Consider the following 18,672-nt stretch of genomic DNA (forward strand, 5'->3'; position numbering starts at 1 on the left):
TTTTAATATGAAAAATGCCAAGAGCTAGGCCCAAGAAAAAAGGCTGACTCAGTTCCACTGAGCTCTGTCTGAAGAAAGTCATATTTGAAGATGAGAGATGTGTTGGTAAGGCTGTCTGTCATCTCTAGTTTATTAAAAAGAATTGCTAGGAGGCACTAAAACTGTCCACTGCCTTTCCCTCTGTTCCTTCACTCAAAGGTGCTTCATTCACATCGACTTTACCACAGCGGTTTTGTGTAAAACAAGATTTGATTTTAGAGTATTTAAAGGTTACTGTTCTCTCCAGTGTTGTGCTGCAGCCTTGTGTGCTCCTCTGCAGTTGCCTTACCAGCCATTTTAGAGGGGAGATAGCCTATGTTATGAAAATGAGAGATTTTTTTCCTTCCTCTAGCTACTGCGAGCCTCAGCGTGGCAGAGCACACTAACCTCTCTGCACTGCTGTGGCAGCCAGGGCATCACAGCTCCCCTTCAGGCTGGGAGGCCCTGTCTGGGTGCCTAAGTGGCCAGATGGCAAAGCAAACCCCAAATGCAATGTGGCAGCTGGGTGGCCACCTCAGTGGAGGCTGGTAGTTTTGCAGGCTGGTAGCTTCCATGAACTTCCCTATTGGTTGTACCAAGGAATCTTTTCTGTACCCTAAGATAACAAATCCTTGGTGGTTGTTTATAGAATCATCCTCTCCAGCTCCCTCTCAGAAAAAGTCAGTAAAAACTAGATTGGCATTCTATGAACAAGTCAGGGAAGAAGAGCTCCAGGGTCATTCTCTTGGTGCTCAGGGGAAAGGGTGCCAGGTGGCTGATAATATGTGTAATGAAAAAGGTCTGGGTGGGGTGTTCCAGAGCTCTGCAGAGTGTTCCAAATACAAGGGGTGTTCCTGAAGCTTCCCCTGTGTGGCTGAAGCTGAGGAAGACAATTGCCAGTCGTCAGAAGGGCATGAGAATCCCAGCAAGGCAGGAGAGGAAGGGCACAACTTCTGAGTGGGGGCAGATGTTCCAGAGCCCTGAACAGGAATGTCCAAAACCAGTTCCTTGGTCTGATAACATCAGATATGAGCAGGTTTTGGTCTCTTCCCAGGGACTTGAATGTGTGGAAGGATAAGGGAATAATAAGAACTTTATGGCTTCTTTTGTTCCAAGGAAATATCAGCAGTGAGGTGAGTAAAGGAGAGATGATGAAGATCTGCAACGGTCTGCGATTTTGATGTGGTCCTGCCTGCTCTGCCAACCTGCAAGACAGTGCAAAACTGGAATCTGTCTCCTTGGCTTGCCTGGGTGTCTGTGCTCAGACAGCAGCACAGCCTCCCCAGGAAACGGATGTGTTTACATGGCTCCGTTTCTCAAACATATAGAGGTCATAAATTTAAAGGTAGATACTCTTTTACAGATCAGCCCTTCTGAAAAACAGGAACACCCAAGTGAAAGACATTGTTCATATTCCTTTTAGCAAGCCTGACAAGCTGGATTTTCCTGCAAATCATAGCAAATGAGGGTTCTGGAGAATGCTTCAAATGTTGGAGGGAAACAAGTGACAAATATATTTTTTACATAATCAGCTGGAGCGGGTTAGTTTTTCTTGTTTATAATGAGTAAGTGAAACATGCTTATAAAGAGACTGATGTTCAGGGAGGTATAAGAAGAATTATAAATTTTCTTGTATTGGGTGCCTGTGATCCTCCTGCTTCACTTGAACACTGCTGGAAGGTTTCACTACAAACTCCCAGTTACGAAGAGCCGCATGTCTGCAAGCCTGGTTAACGCTGATAATCAGGTAATCTGCACTGATAGTAAATAGCCATAGTCAGGTCCAGCCACATGAACAAGCAAGTGATTTCCCCTGGCATTCAGTGCTCTTTATTTGAGCCCTCAGTCTGTGGAGGCAGGTGTGGCAGAATTCAGCCTGGTGTCAGTAATGTCAGTAACGCATTGCTGTTCGGAGAAAGTTATTTTGGACTCTTGAATATACAGCTCCTCAGACAGCAGTCCATGACCCAGAGCTGGGCCAGAAATTAACTTGGCCCTTGAGTTTTTCAGAGAGCTTGTACAGAGACCTATCCTGGTTTTCTCTGTTAAAAAACCCCCAGATCGTAACTGCCCTAATAAAACTAGAGAGGGCAGATGGCTTTATTCCAGTGTAGAATTACTGCATCAATGAACCCAGAAGTTCAAGGAGTTTGATTCACTGGCTTATGCTATTGAGGGTGTATTCTGGGTAGGATGAACTGGATAAATAAGGAAAAGAAGATAAGAAAGGAGGGAAAAAAGACCAAACAAATAGGATAGAAGTGGAACAGAGACAATGGACTGGAGAACAAATACAGGACTGCGCAAAAAATAAGAGTAAAGATGCACAGAAGGAAGATTTTTAATAAAAAATTAATAGAGTACACATACTTTATATAGAACACCATTCACACCAACATATCTTTGGAGTGCAATTTGCTCTTTTGTATACAGCATTGGCTGATCTTTTGCTGTAACTCTTGGAGAGTTGAGCAGAAAGGGTTGAGTTGATGTGAGAACTGATTTGCCAACCTCATCTGTCTGAAACTCCAGTACTATTTTTATGTACAAGTTTGCTTTTCCTTACTCCCCTAGGAAAGTAGTAAACTTATCCAAAAATCAGTGAATACCACAGTCTTGGGGGCAAGGAAAGAAAATATTTCTTCCTCAGTGCCATAATTAAGGGACTAATTTTTGGTCACAAGGTCTCCAAAATCAGTAACTTCTTTGAGAAACCTAAATTACAGGGAATAAAAACCTGACCCATAGCTAAAAAATGTGGGTGAAAGAGGAGGATAAAATGATTGCTGAATCTAGGAAAAAGTCAAGGACAGAGGTCTTGAAGGTTTTGGTCTTTGATTTGTATTTCCTGTTGTTGCAGGCAGCCATACCTTCCAGTCCTGTTAGAAACGTATCAGAATTTGGGAATTAGTGCCCAAATGTTGTTGGAAGGCATACCAGAACTTTCTTGAATCATGGCCCTTAAAGAAGAAAAGGCAAAATTTGGGGATTGCTGAGACCTGGTAAAGACTAACCTGAAAACAGGGGAAATGCAGTGTGTGAAGAGGTGGTCTGATAAAGGACATTTCACCAGGGCAGTTTGTGTCCAACAGACCTGAAGACTTTGTCAGCTGAAGGAGGGTTTCTTTGTGTGTTTGTTATGGAACCAAATATCGTGTGTGTATGCGCTCAGATATTGCCCCACAAAAGATGTTTGTGCAATTCTTTAGTGTTGTCAAAACAGAGGGAAGAGCATTGCTAAAGCTTCTAGGGAATGTTCAGAAGACAAGGTTTCCTTTGAGGAAGCAGCTTAGGTGCTGGCTGGGTTTCACAGGCTTCATTTGCATATGTGGAGGCTGTGTGCTTCCAAACTACACCACCACTGCAGCTGTCTTCCTTGCTTTTCTCCTCCTTGGGGCACTGTGCTCAAAACCCACAGTAAAACATGGGGAAAAAAGATCCTAGTGGGTAAGTTTATACTGTGGCTGGGGTTACACACTTCAGTTAAAAATAAGTAAAATTCTTCCCAACCAATGTGGAACCTTTGTTGAAATCTCAGTCTTTTTAAGTTGGAGTTTTGCTTTGTGTCTCTTCCAGGTAACGCTGAAACTGCCAGCAAAGTTCAAGCTATAATGTGGACAGGGCCGTAGAAAAGCTCTGGGGCTCTGTAATTATTACTTTTGGTTGCTCCATCTATAGTGCACTAGAAAAGTTCTTTAATCTCTAAAGCTTGTATGGTGAGAGCACCACTAAGGTCACAGTTTATATTTATCAGTTAACTTGCTAATTTGAAGGGAAAGCATTCAAGTGGAAATGTAGAAAATAGAAACAACATGAGCAGGTCACAATATCCAAAACAGCAATATGAAATGTTCCAGTGTAAATACATTTCTATAAAAGGTGTGAATGAAACTTAAAAAAAAAAACAAACCCAGATGATGGATTCGGCACAGTCAATGAACACAATTATAAGTAGGTATTGAAGGAGAGGATTCCACCAACCATGGATCCACAGATAATAATTAATAAGAACCAACTGTACTCCAGGCAGGCAGGTGCCCAGTATTATTTCACAGTTGACTGTTCAGGGGGTAGAGGTACTCACCTTTGCCACAGATCTTAATAATTTACTGCAGTTTTATCATTAAATCAGCATATAATTGGGAAGGAAATTAGTTTGGAGGTTTTTTTTTTTTGTTAAGAGCAAAGCAATACCGCTAATTTAATTATTTGTAGGAAAGGATTTCTTTAGTTATTTGGTATTTTGCTTTGGTGTTTTTTATTTTAATTAAGTAAAGTAAAAACAATGCCATTTTTGTCATCAATGCTTGGTGAAAATATGACAGTGTGATATGATTTGCAACTTAAGCACAGACTCAGAAAAATGTACATTTTATCAGGACTGGCAATAATGAATTACAAGGAAGCATAAATAAGCTAAGAATATATCTGAGACCTCCTACCATTTCTGAAGGTTCCAGTGTCTGTGGGGAAAAGGCTATTTCAAGAATTGTACTTCTTATTTATTTTTTTTCCTCTCAGCAAAATTGCCATAGCCTTGTATAATAATTGAATTCATTTAGTCTTTAGAATACTCAAGTTTGCAAATAACAATGAAAATGAATATTTCATGGCATGGAGGATGATAAGCTATAGTTTTGTAACTTTCACTGGTAGCCCAGCACAAGGAAGCCAGCATTTACATTTCACGAGAATTTTTGCACCCAGATAATATAAAGAACTGCAGCTTAAGACAGTAAGCAGGCAGGTGGGAATAGTTAAACAAGACCTTTATTTTTGGGTTTTCTTTCCCTATTTTGGACAACAATTTACAGTTCAGCTTTATACATGGAATTTGTTGTGTACGCAATGCAAAGGAGCATCGTAAACCAGTTGCACCTGCAGCAGCCCCTATTGTCTGGGAAGGGCTCTGACGGGGAGACAGGTGTTAGCAGTGCGTCTGGATTTTCACACGACAAGAGATTTTTAATGAATTTCTTTTCAGTGAATAAACACTGTGTTCAGGTCGGGCGGGTGCAGCAGTGCGCCCCGAGGCAGCTCACGGAGGCGGGCGGGGGTCGCGGCGGCGGTGGGCAGGACGGAGGCAGCTCCTTGTCACAGCCATGGTTTGGTGGGGAATGCACGGAGACAGGGCAGTGATTAAAGAGCAGCTCCAAGTACTGTAATCCATCTGGGAACAGGATCAGGCTTCCCCCTCGGAGCAGGTGAGATAACTGTAGCCACATTTTTTATAGATGCTGAGTCCATGTCAGAGAAATGCTGGGCTGGGGGGTGTGTGGGGGGGGCGGGGTTGCCGAGATATTTACCGTGCAAAAACTAACTTGAGTTGCAATTGTCCATGAGAAACCATAAGCTAACCAAAATACTCGGGGAGGTGCAAAATCCTCGAGTGCAAAAAAATAAAATGTTGGGAGGTGGTGTAACTTTTGCCGAACTCTGGGACAGCCTCTCCCAGCAGAGGCGGGGGAGCGGTGCAGGCTCGGGAGAGGTGCTCGGGCTGCTCAGAGCACGCAGGCTGTGGCTCGGCTGGGAGTCCCTTCACTTTTTCCTTCTTATAAGCGCAGCTCTGCCTATTGTGTGCTGGGCTGTGGGGGGAAGACAAAGGAAGCAAGCTAAGAAATTAAAAGAGATGGGGAGGGATAGGAGCTGTGCTACGGCAGGAGCAGCGTTCCGGGGGTGTGGCGTGGAGATCTGCTTTGAATCGCAGCGTGTTGCCGCGGCCGCCTTGGTCTGAGCGGGTTTTGCGAAGATTTACTTCACTTCAGGCTGGGTCTGCCCCTGGCTGACGTCACGGGCTGGAGCAGCGGCTCCAGAAGGCTGGGTGAGTGACAGCCCAGCCTACTTTTTAATAGCTTTGTCATGTGACGGGGAACAGTAGTAAGACAGGTGCCTTCGCTTCACTCTCAGAGAGGGTCTCGTTGCCTGCATGAGTGTCTGCTGCCTGCCTGCCTGCCTCTGGACTGTAGTTTGCCAGCTTTCCTGCCGTCGCTCCGCAGCTGGATGGCGTGGGACATGTGCAACCAGGACTCTGTATGGAGCGATCTCGAGGTGAGCAGAGCGCGGCGTGGGCGGCCGTGGGTGCCGGCAGCCGGCGGGGCCGTGGGCTCGGCGGGGCACCGGCAGGACGGCCGAGGCAGCGCACTTTGCAAACAAGTCCCTATCTTATCTTAACTCCACTAAGTTTGCTATTTTAAGGTTACTCTGCGATGCCTTGAGCAAATCAAAGCTGAGCTCCTGTCATCAGTATAGTATCTCCTGCAGTTGGAAACTATTTTCATGTGCCTCTGGCTCGCTTTCCTGTCATATGCAATATTTATGCTCTAAGATATTGATATGAATCGGTGTCTGAAGTGGCGTTTCCATTGGCGTTCAGTGGCCTGGTTGGAAAAATGCCATGTTTATTTAGAATAAGATGAATATTTCTTAAAGAAAAAAAAAAGTTTTAATTAACTCATGGATTCATATTTTAATTCCTTGTTTCACTGTGCTCTGTCGAAGGTTTTTTCTTTGTTTATCAGCTGCAGAATGCAAACACGCACACAGGAGTGAATACCCTGTTGTTTGGCTTTAGATGCTTTTAAAAGAGATTTCTGGAAGGAGACGTTTCCCTGCTACTTGTGGTGTTGGAATACTGACGCTGTAGCTAATGCCCCGTAGAGCAGGGTTTGCAGTCAATCTGAGTAGTCCAAGAAATGGTTAAATCCCACTGTACAGCAGAGACAACAGGATGAACCATGAGAATAGAGTTTATGCAGGACTGTGAACTGCTGCTGCTGCCGCCGCTGCTGCTGCTTGTGTAAAAATAGACGGCAATACATCAAATCCACAGCTTCTGCTGGCTACAATTCATAAAGGAAAAAATAAAAAAGGCAAGCAGCCCCGTGGTAATCTCTGGAGTATAATGTGAGGTTTGAGGATTTCTGCATATTTGCATTCAGCAAAATGGAGCATTACCTGAAAGTTTGGGCAACTTGCGAAGCGAGGCAAACTTTCTTTGGACCCCATGAAGAGGAATCCCAAATACAGACCTGCTCAAAGGAACTAATCCTCTGGATTCAGGCTTGGAATAAGTGCTTAAAATGCTTCCCTTGGGCAATGGGGGAGGGAAAAACAGGTTACAGGCAATGCTTTTTAAATAAGATGTTCATGCTGTAGAGAGCTGAGCTACCCATCTAAAGTGAACCGTTTCCATGTTCTCCAGTAAATTTTTCCTATCTGGCAGAGCATGTGTGTGGATTCTCAAGTCATTTTGTCATGTTTTAAATATTTGCAGCTTGCCATTGTATCCACAGATTTGTGTTTGCATATTGTAATTGGTCTTATCTTGTTTTGATTTCTTGGTAAAGTGGAATAGATATGGATAATTCATATGTCCTGTAGCTATTATGAGTCAAGGCAGAAAGTGGATGACTTTCTGGCTCCAAAGTCCTAATTGTTTCTGAGTAGCTGGAGTATCCTGTGGGTTGTTGTCTGGCTTGTAGCATGGGGTCTCAGCTGCCATAGCTTCATTTTTCCATCGTGTATTATTCTTAATGCTGCTAGGAACTGATTGAGGAACCAGCTTATAAGGAAATACTGAAGATTTATTTTAATCGCTAGTTCCTGCAGTAATTTCAAGCTAGTAACAGAATAGATAATTTATGTCAATGACTTCTTCATAGTGCAGAGAGAAAAAAAAAAGAACCAAAAAAGAGTTTGATCTCAGTGTTAATTGTGTGGTGGATAGATTAACTGTGGGTAGGATTTTGCCAGTGTGCTCCTGCATTGCACTTCCTGTAGCAACACTAGCGTCTGCGTGCTGCTTTGGCTCAGGGGATCACCTATACTGAGCTAAAATAATGCAGGCAGCAAGCACTGGAGGCAGCTTTCATTCTTTGAATCATTAATATTTGCTGTCAATGTTAAATGTATTATATTCTCGCTCACATAATGACAGGACGGCGTGTTGTTTAATAAAGGCCTGCATCACTGTAGCTGATCAGCGTCCCCAGTGCTTCACAGCTTAATGAAGGTGATGTACAGTAAGGTTGGGAAGATTGATAGAGAGAATCCACATGACACACATTTTGTCAAGTCTCTCTTTCCTGAGTTCATCCCCTTGACACTTGGAAAAACTTGTTAAAAATAAAACAAAGATTATATTTTCATTAATATAATTAATATGGCATAAGTCCAGTCTTCTTCTTCTTTTTTTTTTTAAATTTACCTTCAAAGGCACAAAAACAGCCAAAAGGTTAATGGAGAATTATACTTAATTATAATGATTCATTACCATCAGTGCAGTTAAGCTAATTTACTGTTTGCGTCTGAACTAAGAGAAAAAAGGTCTGTTGGAGTGAAATAACACACAGTAATTAGCCTTTTGTGTTTAGTGACTGCTTTATCCTCCTAAATGTTACTGTAAAATTAGGGCTATAGTTATGGAATAACTATCATATCAAATAACAGTGGGAAGACAGTAAAATGTGTGCTAGCAATGCAGGTGCACCTGTTACAGATGTATAGGCAAACAGCAAATATCAGCGTGTCAGATGAGGACAGTTTTAGGACTTGGGAGTGTTAAATCTGGCATCATCCAAAGGCCAAATATAAATTAATAACAGGAGCACTTGCTGCTAATGTGTCTCAGATTAATGTGCTCTGTGTGCTCAGAAGCATAATGTCATATTCAGAAACATTGATTTTATTATCATGTCAACATTGGCAAGGCATATATACTTCATTTCAGCAGTTACATTTTTAGGTGACATTGCAGTCTCTATAGGTAAATGGAGGCTGCGATAAGCAGGATTTCTTTTAATACCATTGTTTATGTTGCTTCAAAAGCCCACTGTAGGAACTTAAAAATGCAGATTAGCAAAAGTAAACATGTTTAAGTAGGTGGTTCACAGGGTGAAGCTATTTTTATAAATGAAAGCAGTAACAGATCAGCGGGATACTTTAGAAGTCTATGGCATCAGTTATAAGCTACTGACCTCCAGAACACAAACCTGAGAATGATGCTGAGAATCTACCTTTTCAGTCAAAAACTAGATTATCCTTTAATGAGATCAGAGATTTCGGCCAAGCATCAAAAAAGGTCATCTCCGTATTATAAGATTGCTGCCAGAAGGTTGTGTCTCGCACTAAAGAAGAGGAAACTCTCTAGTTTTGGTTGGTTTTTTTTTTGTCTTACACTCAAAATAATGGTAAAAAAATTCATATTTAAAAAAAAAAAGTTAACATTACTTATGTGGGATTTTGACTTCTTATAGTTCTACGGCCCCTTAAATAATAGGAAGAAAAACAACTGCTGTTTCAGAGCCTCGTTTTGCAGCTTCTCAGCTTCCTTGCCCCTTGGCCTACTCTATGATTATCTTGTAGTGTCCTGGTAGACGTAGAAGTTGTCTGATAAATTATAGCTCGCACCAGCTGCACCGAGTCTTTGTGCCAATAGACAAAATCTTTGCTCACGGCTGCGCTGCTGCATCCAGCCCGTGCACTGCAGACACACGGAGATTCCAGGGACAAAACCATCAATGAAGTGCGCCTTCAGCAGCTCTTGCTTGCATTGTTGTTCAAGGCGGTCCTTGCGAGAGTGACATAACCAGCATTGAGCGACTCACATCCATGGGCACTGTTAGTGCCCTGCAGACATCTGCCTTTGGAAATCGGCGCTTTCTCCATTGACTTCGGTCCAAACAGAAGTTGGGAAATCATTCAAACCACCCAGTCACTGACAGGAGCTGCGGAGCTGACAGGATCCTGCTGTTGGCCATCCTTAACGCAGTGCTAGAAATACGGTAGATGCCCTTAGACTCAGTTGACTTTAGATGGCTTTTAACCATTCAGGTGCCTCTGCAGCTCCACGTGTGCTTTGCAGTGTGCCCGTATCGACGTAGATGTTCGGGGATGAGTTACAAGGATCCACGGAGCAGTGCAGTAGGAATTGCTTAATTGAGCAGCATTGACATATGGGACTCAGCTATTTGCCAAACTGTTACTACATGTTTTCTATAATTAGGAAATGGTTTTGGTGGATACTCTTAACATTTCAATTGCTGTGTTGAAGTGGATGTATGTTATTAATTTTTTCTTCCTTAGTAGGTCAGTCAATACCCTATCTTAGCTTCATACTGGCATATAAAAGGATGCTTACTCTAGGTTTGTTTTTATTTATCCTCACTCTCTTCCTAAGTTGTGCAGACAAAAACATTTTGTACTGCTGAAGAGGATTCCTGCAGACTAGACTTTGTTTACGGCCTCAACCAAAATGTTTCACAGACCCTCTTTTAGGATTACTGAATCAGAGGCTGCTAGAAGAGGAAAATCCATTTGGTTCTCTGAGTACAGCTTCTTTCTGGGGATATTTAGGAATCCAGCCAGGATAATTGATGTGTTCACACCGAGCAGGTGAAAGGCTGAATGAACTAACTATGCCCATCACTGAGAGGAGAATATAGGGATACTTCAAGCCATACTTTGGTTGCCAGGACCTAATGCAAAACTGGGTGGCTGTGGTTTGTGCATCAGGAAAAGAGCACAGCAGCATCACTAACCCATACTTTTTTATGCCCATATGGTAGCCACTGTCATGAGTGGCTGTAAGGATTACAGTAATGTTCTGTAGAAGTGAAAGTGTGACTGTCTCCAGCTTGAGCTAGCCTCCAGGGCTGAAGGTTGTAACAGGCTGTGCCTCTTTTAACCTGAATGTATCAGGAAATGCGTGACAGACCTTGCCCAGAGGTATTCATCTGTAACTTCTACCTGCACTGGTTCACTCTGAAAGGAGAACAAGGCCATGCTTTGGCCTCTGCTATTGGATTTAAAGCTTTGAATATGATAATTATCAAATGGGAGGGTATAGGGAGAAGGAAGGTCATCTTTCCTGGACAGAGATGCGATAGAGAAGGCAGCTTATGCCCTGCTGTTTTCTCTGCCCCTTTACATACCTATGTTAGAGCTAACAGTGACCAAATACTATGTGTTTCTTTTTTCAGAAAACAAAGTCAATCCTAGTGACCCTGTGCCATAGCTTAATTGAGGCTTAATTCTTATCACATGATATTAGTTAATAGATTCCCGGTAATTAACGAAACTATTTCTGTGTTGCTGTATCCTGCAGTGTGCTGCTCTGGTTGGTGAAGACCAGCCTCTTTGCCCAGATCTCCCAGAACTTGACCTCTCTGAACTAGATGTGAATGACCTGGATGCAGACAGCTTTCTGGGGGGACTCAAGTGGTACAGCGACCAGTCAGAGATCATCTCCAACCAGTACAGCAATGAACCCGCCAATATATTCGAGGTAAGGCAAGATGATGCAAGTGCATGTTGCAAAGTCCTTGCTTGCTTTTTTTTCTGGTTTGGTTTTTTTCTTTTTTTTTATTAGCCTGGTGGACAACAGTTTACTATTTTTCCACCATTAAGAGACAAGAAAACTGCTGGTGTATTACAGATTCTGACTGGTTCCATTAATCATCATGATCAAAACCAGACCTGTGATCTGAAGGGTGTGTGGGGGAAAGCCTTAAAAGGATTTAAATGAAACTTATGATCTTTGAGAGGAAACAGCTAAAGAGTACCTAGGGCACACTGCCCTGTGGTGTCATGATGAGGAGTTGCACTGTTGTCAGCTACAGAGCAAAACAGGAGTTGAAGCTTGTTTGTTGTCTTCCACTTGAATTCCTCAGCAAGAAGCAGAGTGCTGCACAGCAGCTAGCTGATGAGTAGCTGGAACATCTCTAGTAAAGATTTTTACCACTCAGAGCCTTACTGTGCAAGTTACTTTGCACACAAATTGAGAGATCTGCAGTTTGTTTATGTTCAGGGGAGAGGAAGGGTGAGTGTGGCAGAGAAGGCAGTGAGGGCTGTCAGTAGCTCAGGGACCAGCTCAGGGTTCTGATATTTCATAGATCTCCTGGTGAAGAGCTATCTAAAAGTAAAAGTCAGAGGGTGATAGGAGAGATTTAATTGTTTTCTTTCCAATTGTGCACTGGGAAGGGTTAGGGTGTACGAGAGGAGGGTTACTGTCTCTTTGTCTCGGGTTTTCTTTCTTTTGTTGTGTAAAGCCTTCATAATTCTCCACCTTGTGGTTTCAGGCAGCCATGCCCCTCCTAAACTCTAACCTCCTTCCCTCCTTGTTGATAGGAGAGGCCATAGATCGTTCACTGACTGGGAAATTGAACAGTAAATTGATTAGCTGGCAGGAAGACCTTGTACAAAAGCAAGCTATGGGTGCTGTTTCTCACACACCAAGTAGCACAGCTCCAGGAAGTACAGCTAGCTCGCTGGTTCCGGAAAGCCCCGGATTATCATGGTAGAATTTTAAAGGCTGGAAAAAATTAACTGAAATGGTATAGTAAAATGCTTACCTAGGATGTGATGTCCTGAATAAAATTCTCCTTTTTTTATATACACCTCTAAACTCAGTGATCTCCATGATGTAGATTAATTGCTCTGGATTTAAACCAGTGTAACTGATAGCAGAAACTGGTCTTCTCTGTTTAGTTTCTGTAATTTAAATCCAAGTAATTTGGAATTAATTTTATTTTAATCCAATCAGCTCTGCAAAGCCTTGTGCTCAGGACCTCTTTTTTTTCTTTAGTTGTATAATGTTCCACACTTTGTTTTACAAAGTTTCCAAATCCTGTCTGGCTCTTGAATTGCAGTTGTACTGCCTCAGGCAGGGTAGGGCATGTTGGTGGCGGCAGGGGGGCAGGGTCCACATTTGCAGCAACTGTGATGGAGACTTGTTTTGCTTTTTTTATAACTGAGGACGCATATTTTTTCCATGTTCATCAAAAACCAAATGCAGAAGCATTTTCCTTTAGAAAAAGTCAGTTGAAGATGCAGACTTTCAAAGTGTAAGTAATTCCAGATTCCAGATAAGTAATGCGATTACGTATTTACCAAATGTAAGCATACAAATTATTCCAGTAAAACCAGTAGAACTTGGCTTCATTTCTTGTCCCATGTGTTATTGCCTGTCTGCTCTGATGGCCACAGCTGCTCAGTATAAAGTTGTCCCAGATAGGTGGAGACCGTTCCCCTACACACCTTGTGTAGGAAACAATTCCTGTGCTGAAAATCGAAGCATGTTGCAAACTGCAGGATGACCAGATAGGCTGGTAGTTAACCTCACTGGGAGATGGTAACAGGAGCAACATCTCATGGGCAAGTTTGGGTCTGTCTGAGGATGAGCTGCCCCAGTGTGAAGAAACAGGGGAATATGTGTGGAGAGACAGGGGCAATGCTGCTGGGGGAATGAATCTACACAGCAAGTAATAGGTCAGAAATAATAATTTGGAAATTAAATATGCTACTTCTTTCCTGACACACAAATTCTGTTGTTTTCTCTCCTCACACTCATTGACTTCAGCTGCAGGCTGCATTGCTGTCTCATCACAGCTTGGCCCATACTTACCTGTAGGGACAAATTGTGCCCTAATGGTATTTTACAATACTGCAGTGCAAAATTAGACTATTTTCAGCTTCTTAGAGTGTTGTATTTACATTTCTTGGTTGCTTGGCCTAGGAAGATGGGAATGAAACAGTTATTTTCTCCTCCTGTGCATTAACCCTGTCCCCATTTTCCACTGTGCAGCTGGATACTTTGCACTATTTCTTGCCTCTGCTGCTCAGTAATGTGACAACTGGGGGTGCTCAAGATCAGAAGAAGATGTCTTCTTCCTCCAGAGACTATCTCACATACTCTGTGAGGAACTATTTGTTTTAGCTGAGAGAATGGAAGTTTTTTGCAGTTTCTCATTTGGTAATCAGTATAATTTCCCATATTGATCCCCAATAGCTTTATAAAAAAGAAAATAATATCTTTTTTTACCTTTTTTTTTTTACTTTTTTTTTTTCTCTCTTGTCATTGTGGGAGTAGTATGTTTTATCTGACTTAAGCTTCCAGATGAGGCATTGTCGTACAAAAATAGAAATGCAGCCTATTTGGGGTGGAAAGGAAGGAACCAGAATGACCAGCAAATGATGGGAAGTACACGAGCAGCATTACCTGCACAAGCTGTACAGTACATCGCCAAATCTAGCCTTGAATGAAACACACTCTCCTTTGAGGTATTAATGCAGTACATGGGGCATTGTCTACATGAGGGACAGTGTCCAAAAGCCCTTTACAAAGTTCCTGAGTATCTCGGATGCACTTTTTTTTAAGAAAAGTTTGTATTTCATAAAGTGAATTTTCAATCTTTCTTCAAATCATGTTCCTGAAAGCTCACTTGAGCTGAGCACCCACAAGCTTAGTGGCACTGGGAGTCTCACAGACTAGAAATTATTAATAGTTATGGTAGCAACCAGGAGCCAAGTGAGATAAAGGTCCAATTAGTCCAGATAGTATGTAAGTGTTAAGTATAAATCCCTGCTCTCATCCGCTTAGGTGTGATGAGATCCTGGCCTTCACTGGAGGATTAGAACACACCAATATTTTGCAGACACACCTAATTCATCACTGCATCCTTCTGCTCACATGCCAGTGTCACCGATACGAGTCCCCAGTCAAGCCTGCACTGCCCCAGCACAGAGGCTCTCCTTACCAGTGTTTGTACTTAGGTACATTATGAATTGGGTGATTTTTTTGTATTCGCAGCTCAATCACTTCTGTTTTTCACCTAATTTTGTTTGCTTGTTGCTTGAAATGATAAAATGAAGAAGTTTTTGCCCCTCAGGCTCCTATTGACACAAGTTCATGTAAGTAAATAGTTAACAAGTCACCCAAGACCAGTTATTTAGATGGTTTGCTGGACCATTCACTTTTATGATTTGTTTCTGTGAAGAACTACACTTTAAAAATTTGTGTTTGCAAAAAATTTAATTTGGCTACTTTCAGAAAATCAAAATGGTTAAATTTTCATTCTCAAAGCCAGTGCTATGTGAAATTGTGAACAAACACACAACTTGATGTGTCATGAGTGAGAAGGCTTTTGTTCATGAAAACTGTTGTCCCTTGAGGCTTCTTGAAATATACTGTACCATATCATGTAAGATTAGTCATATTTAAAATTATTTATGATCCATGCCTAGCATTATGGAGAGGGAAGATATCTACAGTGGGTGTTTCTCTTTGTTGGTATTTTTTACAAATAACTCAGCTGATGGTAAGAGAAAATTCAGCCTGTAGATAGGCAATAACCTGTTAAACTACAATGAACCTGTGTAAAAACATAAATCTCGTATTTGTCAAAACACTTTTTTTAGCCTTCAAAAAGACTTCAGAAAACCCACATTGCTTGCCCTAATGCAGATTTAATTTATTTACATAAATCTACGTTCCAAAGCAATGCTTACAGTGTTTGATGACTTAGTTTTTAATTGTTTTATATAGGTGTATCCCACATTACTTCTCAAGGCCATTCTATGTGTCACAAATTTGGAAAGCCTAAAAAGATAACTACATTTTATTGTAGACTGCCAAAGAGGGCTGTATTACAAGGAATGAGAATGTGAGGAGAGAAAGAAATACACAATGAAATGTAGACTGTCTTTCCCCTGGCAGCAGGGGAAATGCATGGAGATAAATGATTTCTTATTTATTTGGAAGAGGTTGTATCAGGGAGATGATGAGTGTTGAGGGAAGCTTAAACATCACCAAGGTAATTTGCATTGGTTCAGATTATAAAATCCCTCATGTTCTGTGGTGCTGCCAGTCTCTTTCACCATTGCAGGTTATTCATTCAAGGTTTGCAGCCAGATTGATTAATGAATTACCAGATCTTGCGTAAAATGACTTGGCCGGACTTTTAAACAACCACCAATGTTTTCTTTGCCAGTCTTGTGACTGGTGTTAATGGGTTCCAGAGAACTGAGTCTATATAGACTTTCTGTAGTAGCCTTCCCTAGCATTTTTTCCACTTTTTAATTTTCTCCAAAACTAGTAGCCCAGGGCAGGCAGTTCAAGGAGATACAATCTCAGGGAAAGAAAAGACATAGTAGTCAAATCCTTGATGGCTGATGCCCTTCAGTGCCAAATCAGCATGATTTATCATAGCCATCTATTCAGCACAACAGAGGCTGGAGGTGAGCTGCATGGTGTACCTCACACAATATGCATAACTAGAGCTCTGAACTTTGAAGGAAAGCCTCAGAGCTATTTGCAAAGTGCTGGTGCTTAGTGAATACTAAATTACATTTAGGAAATAGTCTACTGCTACCAGTTATACTTCATTTTTATTCTTGACACAGACACCTAAATCAGAGAACAGTAACATTTCAGAGATTATGGTAGCAGTTTGGGTATGTTCCAACACTATAATAGGATCAGAATTTTAAGGCCTTTTTTATTATTACCAATAGTCACTTAGTTTCTACTGCAGCGTACTTTGTAGGGAATTACAGCTTTTACTAAAAAGATTAAAATGCTATTATGCAAATGATTGCAGTATGTTATTATGTTTACAAATTAACATCCATGGCTCAACACACAAATTAACTAACTGTTCCATCTATATTATTAAGGATTTAATAAAGTAACTGTTGATAAAAATGAGGAGCTTGGAACAGTTAATAGGAGCTGATCATGATTTAACATAGAACTTAAACATTGTGTTTAATGTTCTAGATGGCATAATGGCAGAATAAAACTTATCAAAGTGCTTGAAAGGACTGTGATTGTGTGCACCACATATCAGCCTGTCTGAGGCCCCAGAGGGCATGAACAAAATAGCTCTGGGCAGTGGTGTAGAGCATACTGGTGAATCTGGAAGCAACACAAGACCAAGTCGTATCAACATGTGCTTTCCTGCTCTAATAAATAGGCTTTTTTGAAATTCAGATTCATGCAGATTAAATGTTTTACATGATAAGCACATGCATTTGGGTATTTGGGAACTTGTGTCCTTCTAAAATGCAACCTGTAATGAGCTGCTTTTATGGCAAATTGGATTTCATTGCAGAGAGTATCATTGTATGGTAAAAAAGGGGAAGGCTGAGTTCAGTCTGAGATGACTTTACAAACATTCCTGCAAGTTGCTATTCCTAAGAGTTCATAAGAGATCATAAAAAAGAACAGATAAGAGCTACTGAGGTGCTGGAGAAATGAGTGTACACTATGTGATTATGGGATAGATTTAGTAGTGAAACAGACAACGTCATAGGTTTAATACAACGATAAACATAAAAGGCAAAAGATGCAGATTTGGGTTAGGGAACTTTATAAGGATGATAAAAGGTAACAATGTATCATAAAGCCTACTTGTGAAACACGACCCTCATTTCCAGGGAAAGAAAATAGCAGACACTTGACAAAAGTGATGGACTTTTTATATTCCTAATGGAGCAGTGTCACATTTCTTGTGTGTTTGAATGCATTACCTTTACCAGTGTCTGTGCCCTGACTCAGAGCTCTACATCTGCTAAAGAGGAGACCAGCACAATAACATCCTGTCTATGTGGGATGATGTATGTAAACGATAATCTATGATTAGCTATGCTGACATTTAATAAGGCTCAAGCAGTAAGTGGAATTTATTTTACTCGAACCAGCTGCTATGTAATTGGAAAGAGTTTATGCAAATTCTCTGTATCTAGTGTTACCAAGGTGTGCTGCTGCTCCTTTTTTCTTTCCTGCTTGGACAAACTACAATGCTTTAATGCAAGAACCACCTGGCATGTTGGTTGAAGCCTTCAGGCAGGAACAAAGTCCCGAATGAGCAAAAAACCAATTGCTCTGAGAGTTTATTGTATGATGTGTGTGGCCACCAAGGCTGTTCCCCAGGCGTGCAATCAAGAAAATGTGACTGATCCACTTCATGGTCCCATTAAGGAGACATTTCACGTAGAGCAGCCATGGCTTGAGATGCTCACTGTGCTGCTGCTCTGTAGAGCACCTGTGCCTTTTCTAAGAGGGAAGACTAGCACTCACCAGAACAGTAGTGAGCTAATTAGGTCATTAGATGGATGTCTTGGCCTGTGTTAAAACCAGCCCTTGAGGACACTGTGTTACACTGTGTTCCCACTGGCTGCAGAGCTAAATATGAACTGGTGTCAGCTGCCATACAAACAAAAATGTAATAGCCTCCTTTCACAGAGGTCATCTTAAATCCACTTTGGTCACAGTCACACTCCACATCTGTTTTAGTGAGATGCAGCTTCTTAAGGTGGCGTTTGGACTTCATAAGCGCACAAACAACTGAGCTATAAATTGCTACTGCTGGAGTTATTTTGAATAAGTGTATACTGTTTCATATTTATAATGGTGAGGCTTCATAATATTCACAGTGAATATATAACACAGATCAGTTCAACAAGCATGAAATTGTATGTTGTCAACTTGTCACATAAATAGAGCCATATTCTAGCTTACGATAATGTTGAACTAAATATTTTCTCCCTGGAACTGCAGAGAGGGTCACGAAAATGTGGGACAGTAGCTCTGTCTTTTGTTAGAAAAACAATCTCAGAGTTATTGCTAGTGGGAAGTAAATATTTCTGATAAGATTCTTCTGGTTTTTTTTAATTCCCCCTTGGCTTACCAACAGCAACAGAAAGTTTGCCTTTCATAGACAAATGCTAACTGGTTAAATTAAATTTATTTCCGTTAATGGTTGTGTTTCTAGTGTAACTTCTTTTCTTTTTTTTTCCATTGTTGCTATTTTTGCTCAATGCATCATTGCTAATTGCTACTAAATGGTCTATCTTAACCCTGGCGTGCTCTTTCCC

General features: G+C 41.4%; 1 protein-coding gene across 2 annotated transcripts in view; it reads left to right on the forward strand.

The window, feature by feature from the left end:
- The window catches only part of PPARGC1A (PPARG coactivator 1 alpha), a 368,271-nt gene that overhangs the window by 292,982 nt on the left and 56,617 nt on the right, over positions 1–18,672 (forward strand). The window contains exons 2-3 of one of the 2 annotated variants that reach the window (XM_077177654.1): positions 5,926–6,066; positions 11,123–11,302. In XM_077177654.1, coding sequence (XP_077033769.1) covers positions 5,926–6,066; positions 11,123–11,302 — 321 coding nt within the window. The remainder of the gene's footprint in view (positions 1–5,925; positions 6,067–11,122; positions 11,303–18,672) is intronic. The other variant, XM_054633191.2, reaches the window with a different exon arrangement.

Source organism: Agelaius phoeniceus, chromosome 4 (assembly GCF_051311805.1).
Source record: "Agelaius phoeniceus isolate bAgePho1 chromosome 4, bAgePho1.hap1, whole genome shotgun sequence".
Taxonomy (NCBI): Eukaryota; Metazoa; Chordata; class Aves; order Passeriformes; family Icteridae; genus Agelaius; species Agelaius phoeniceus.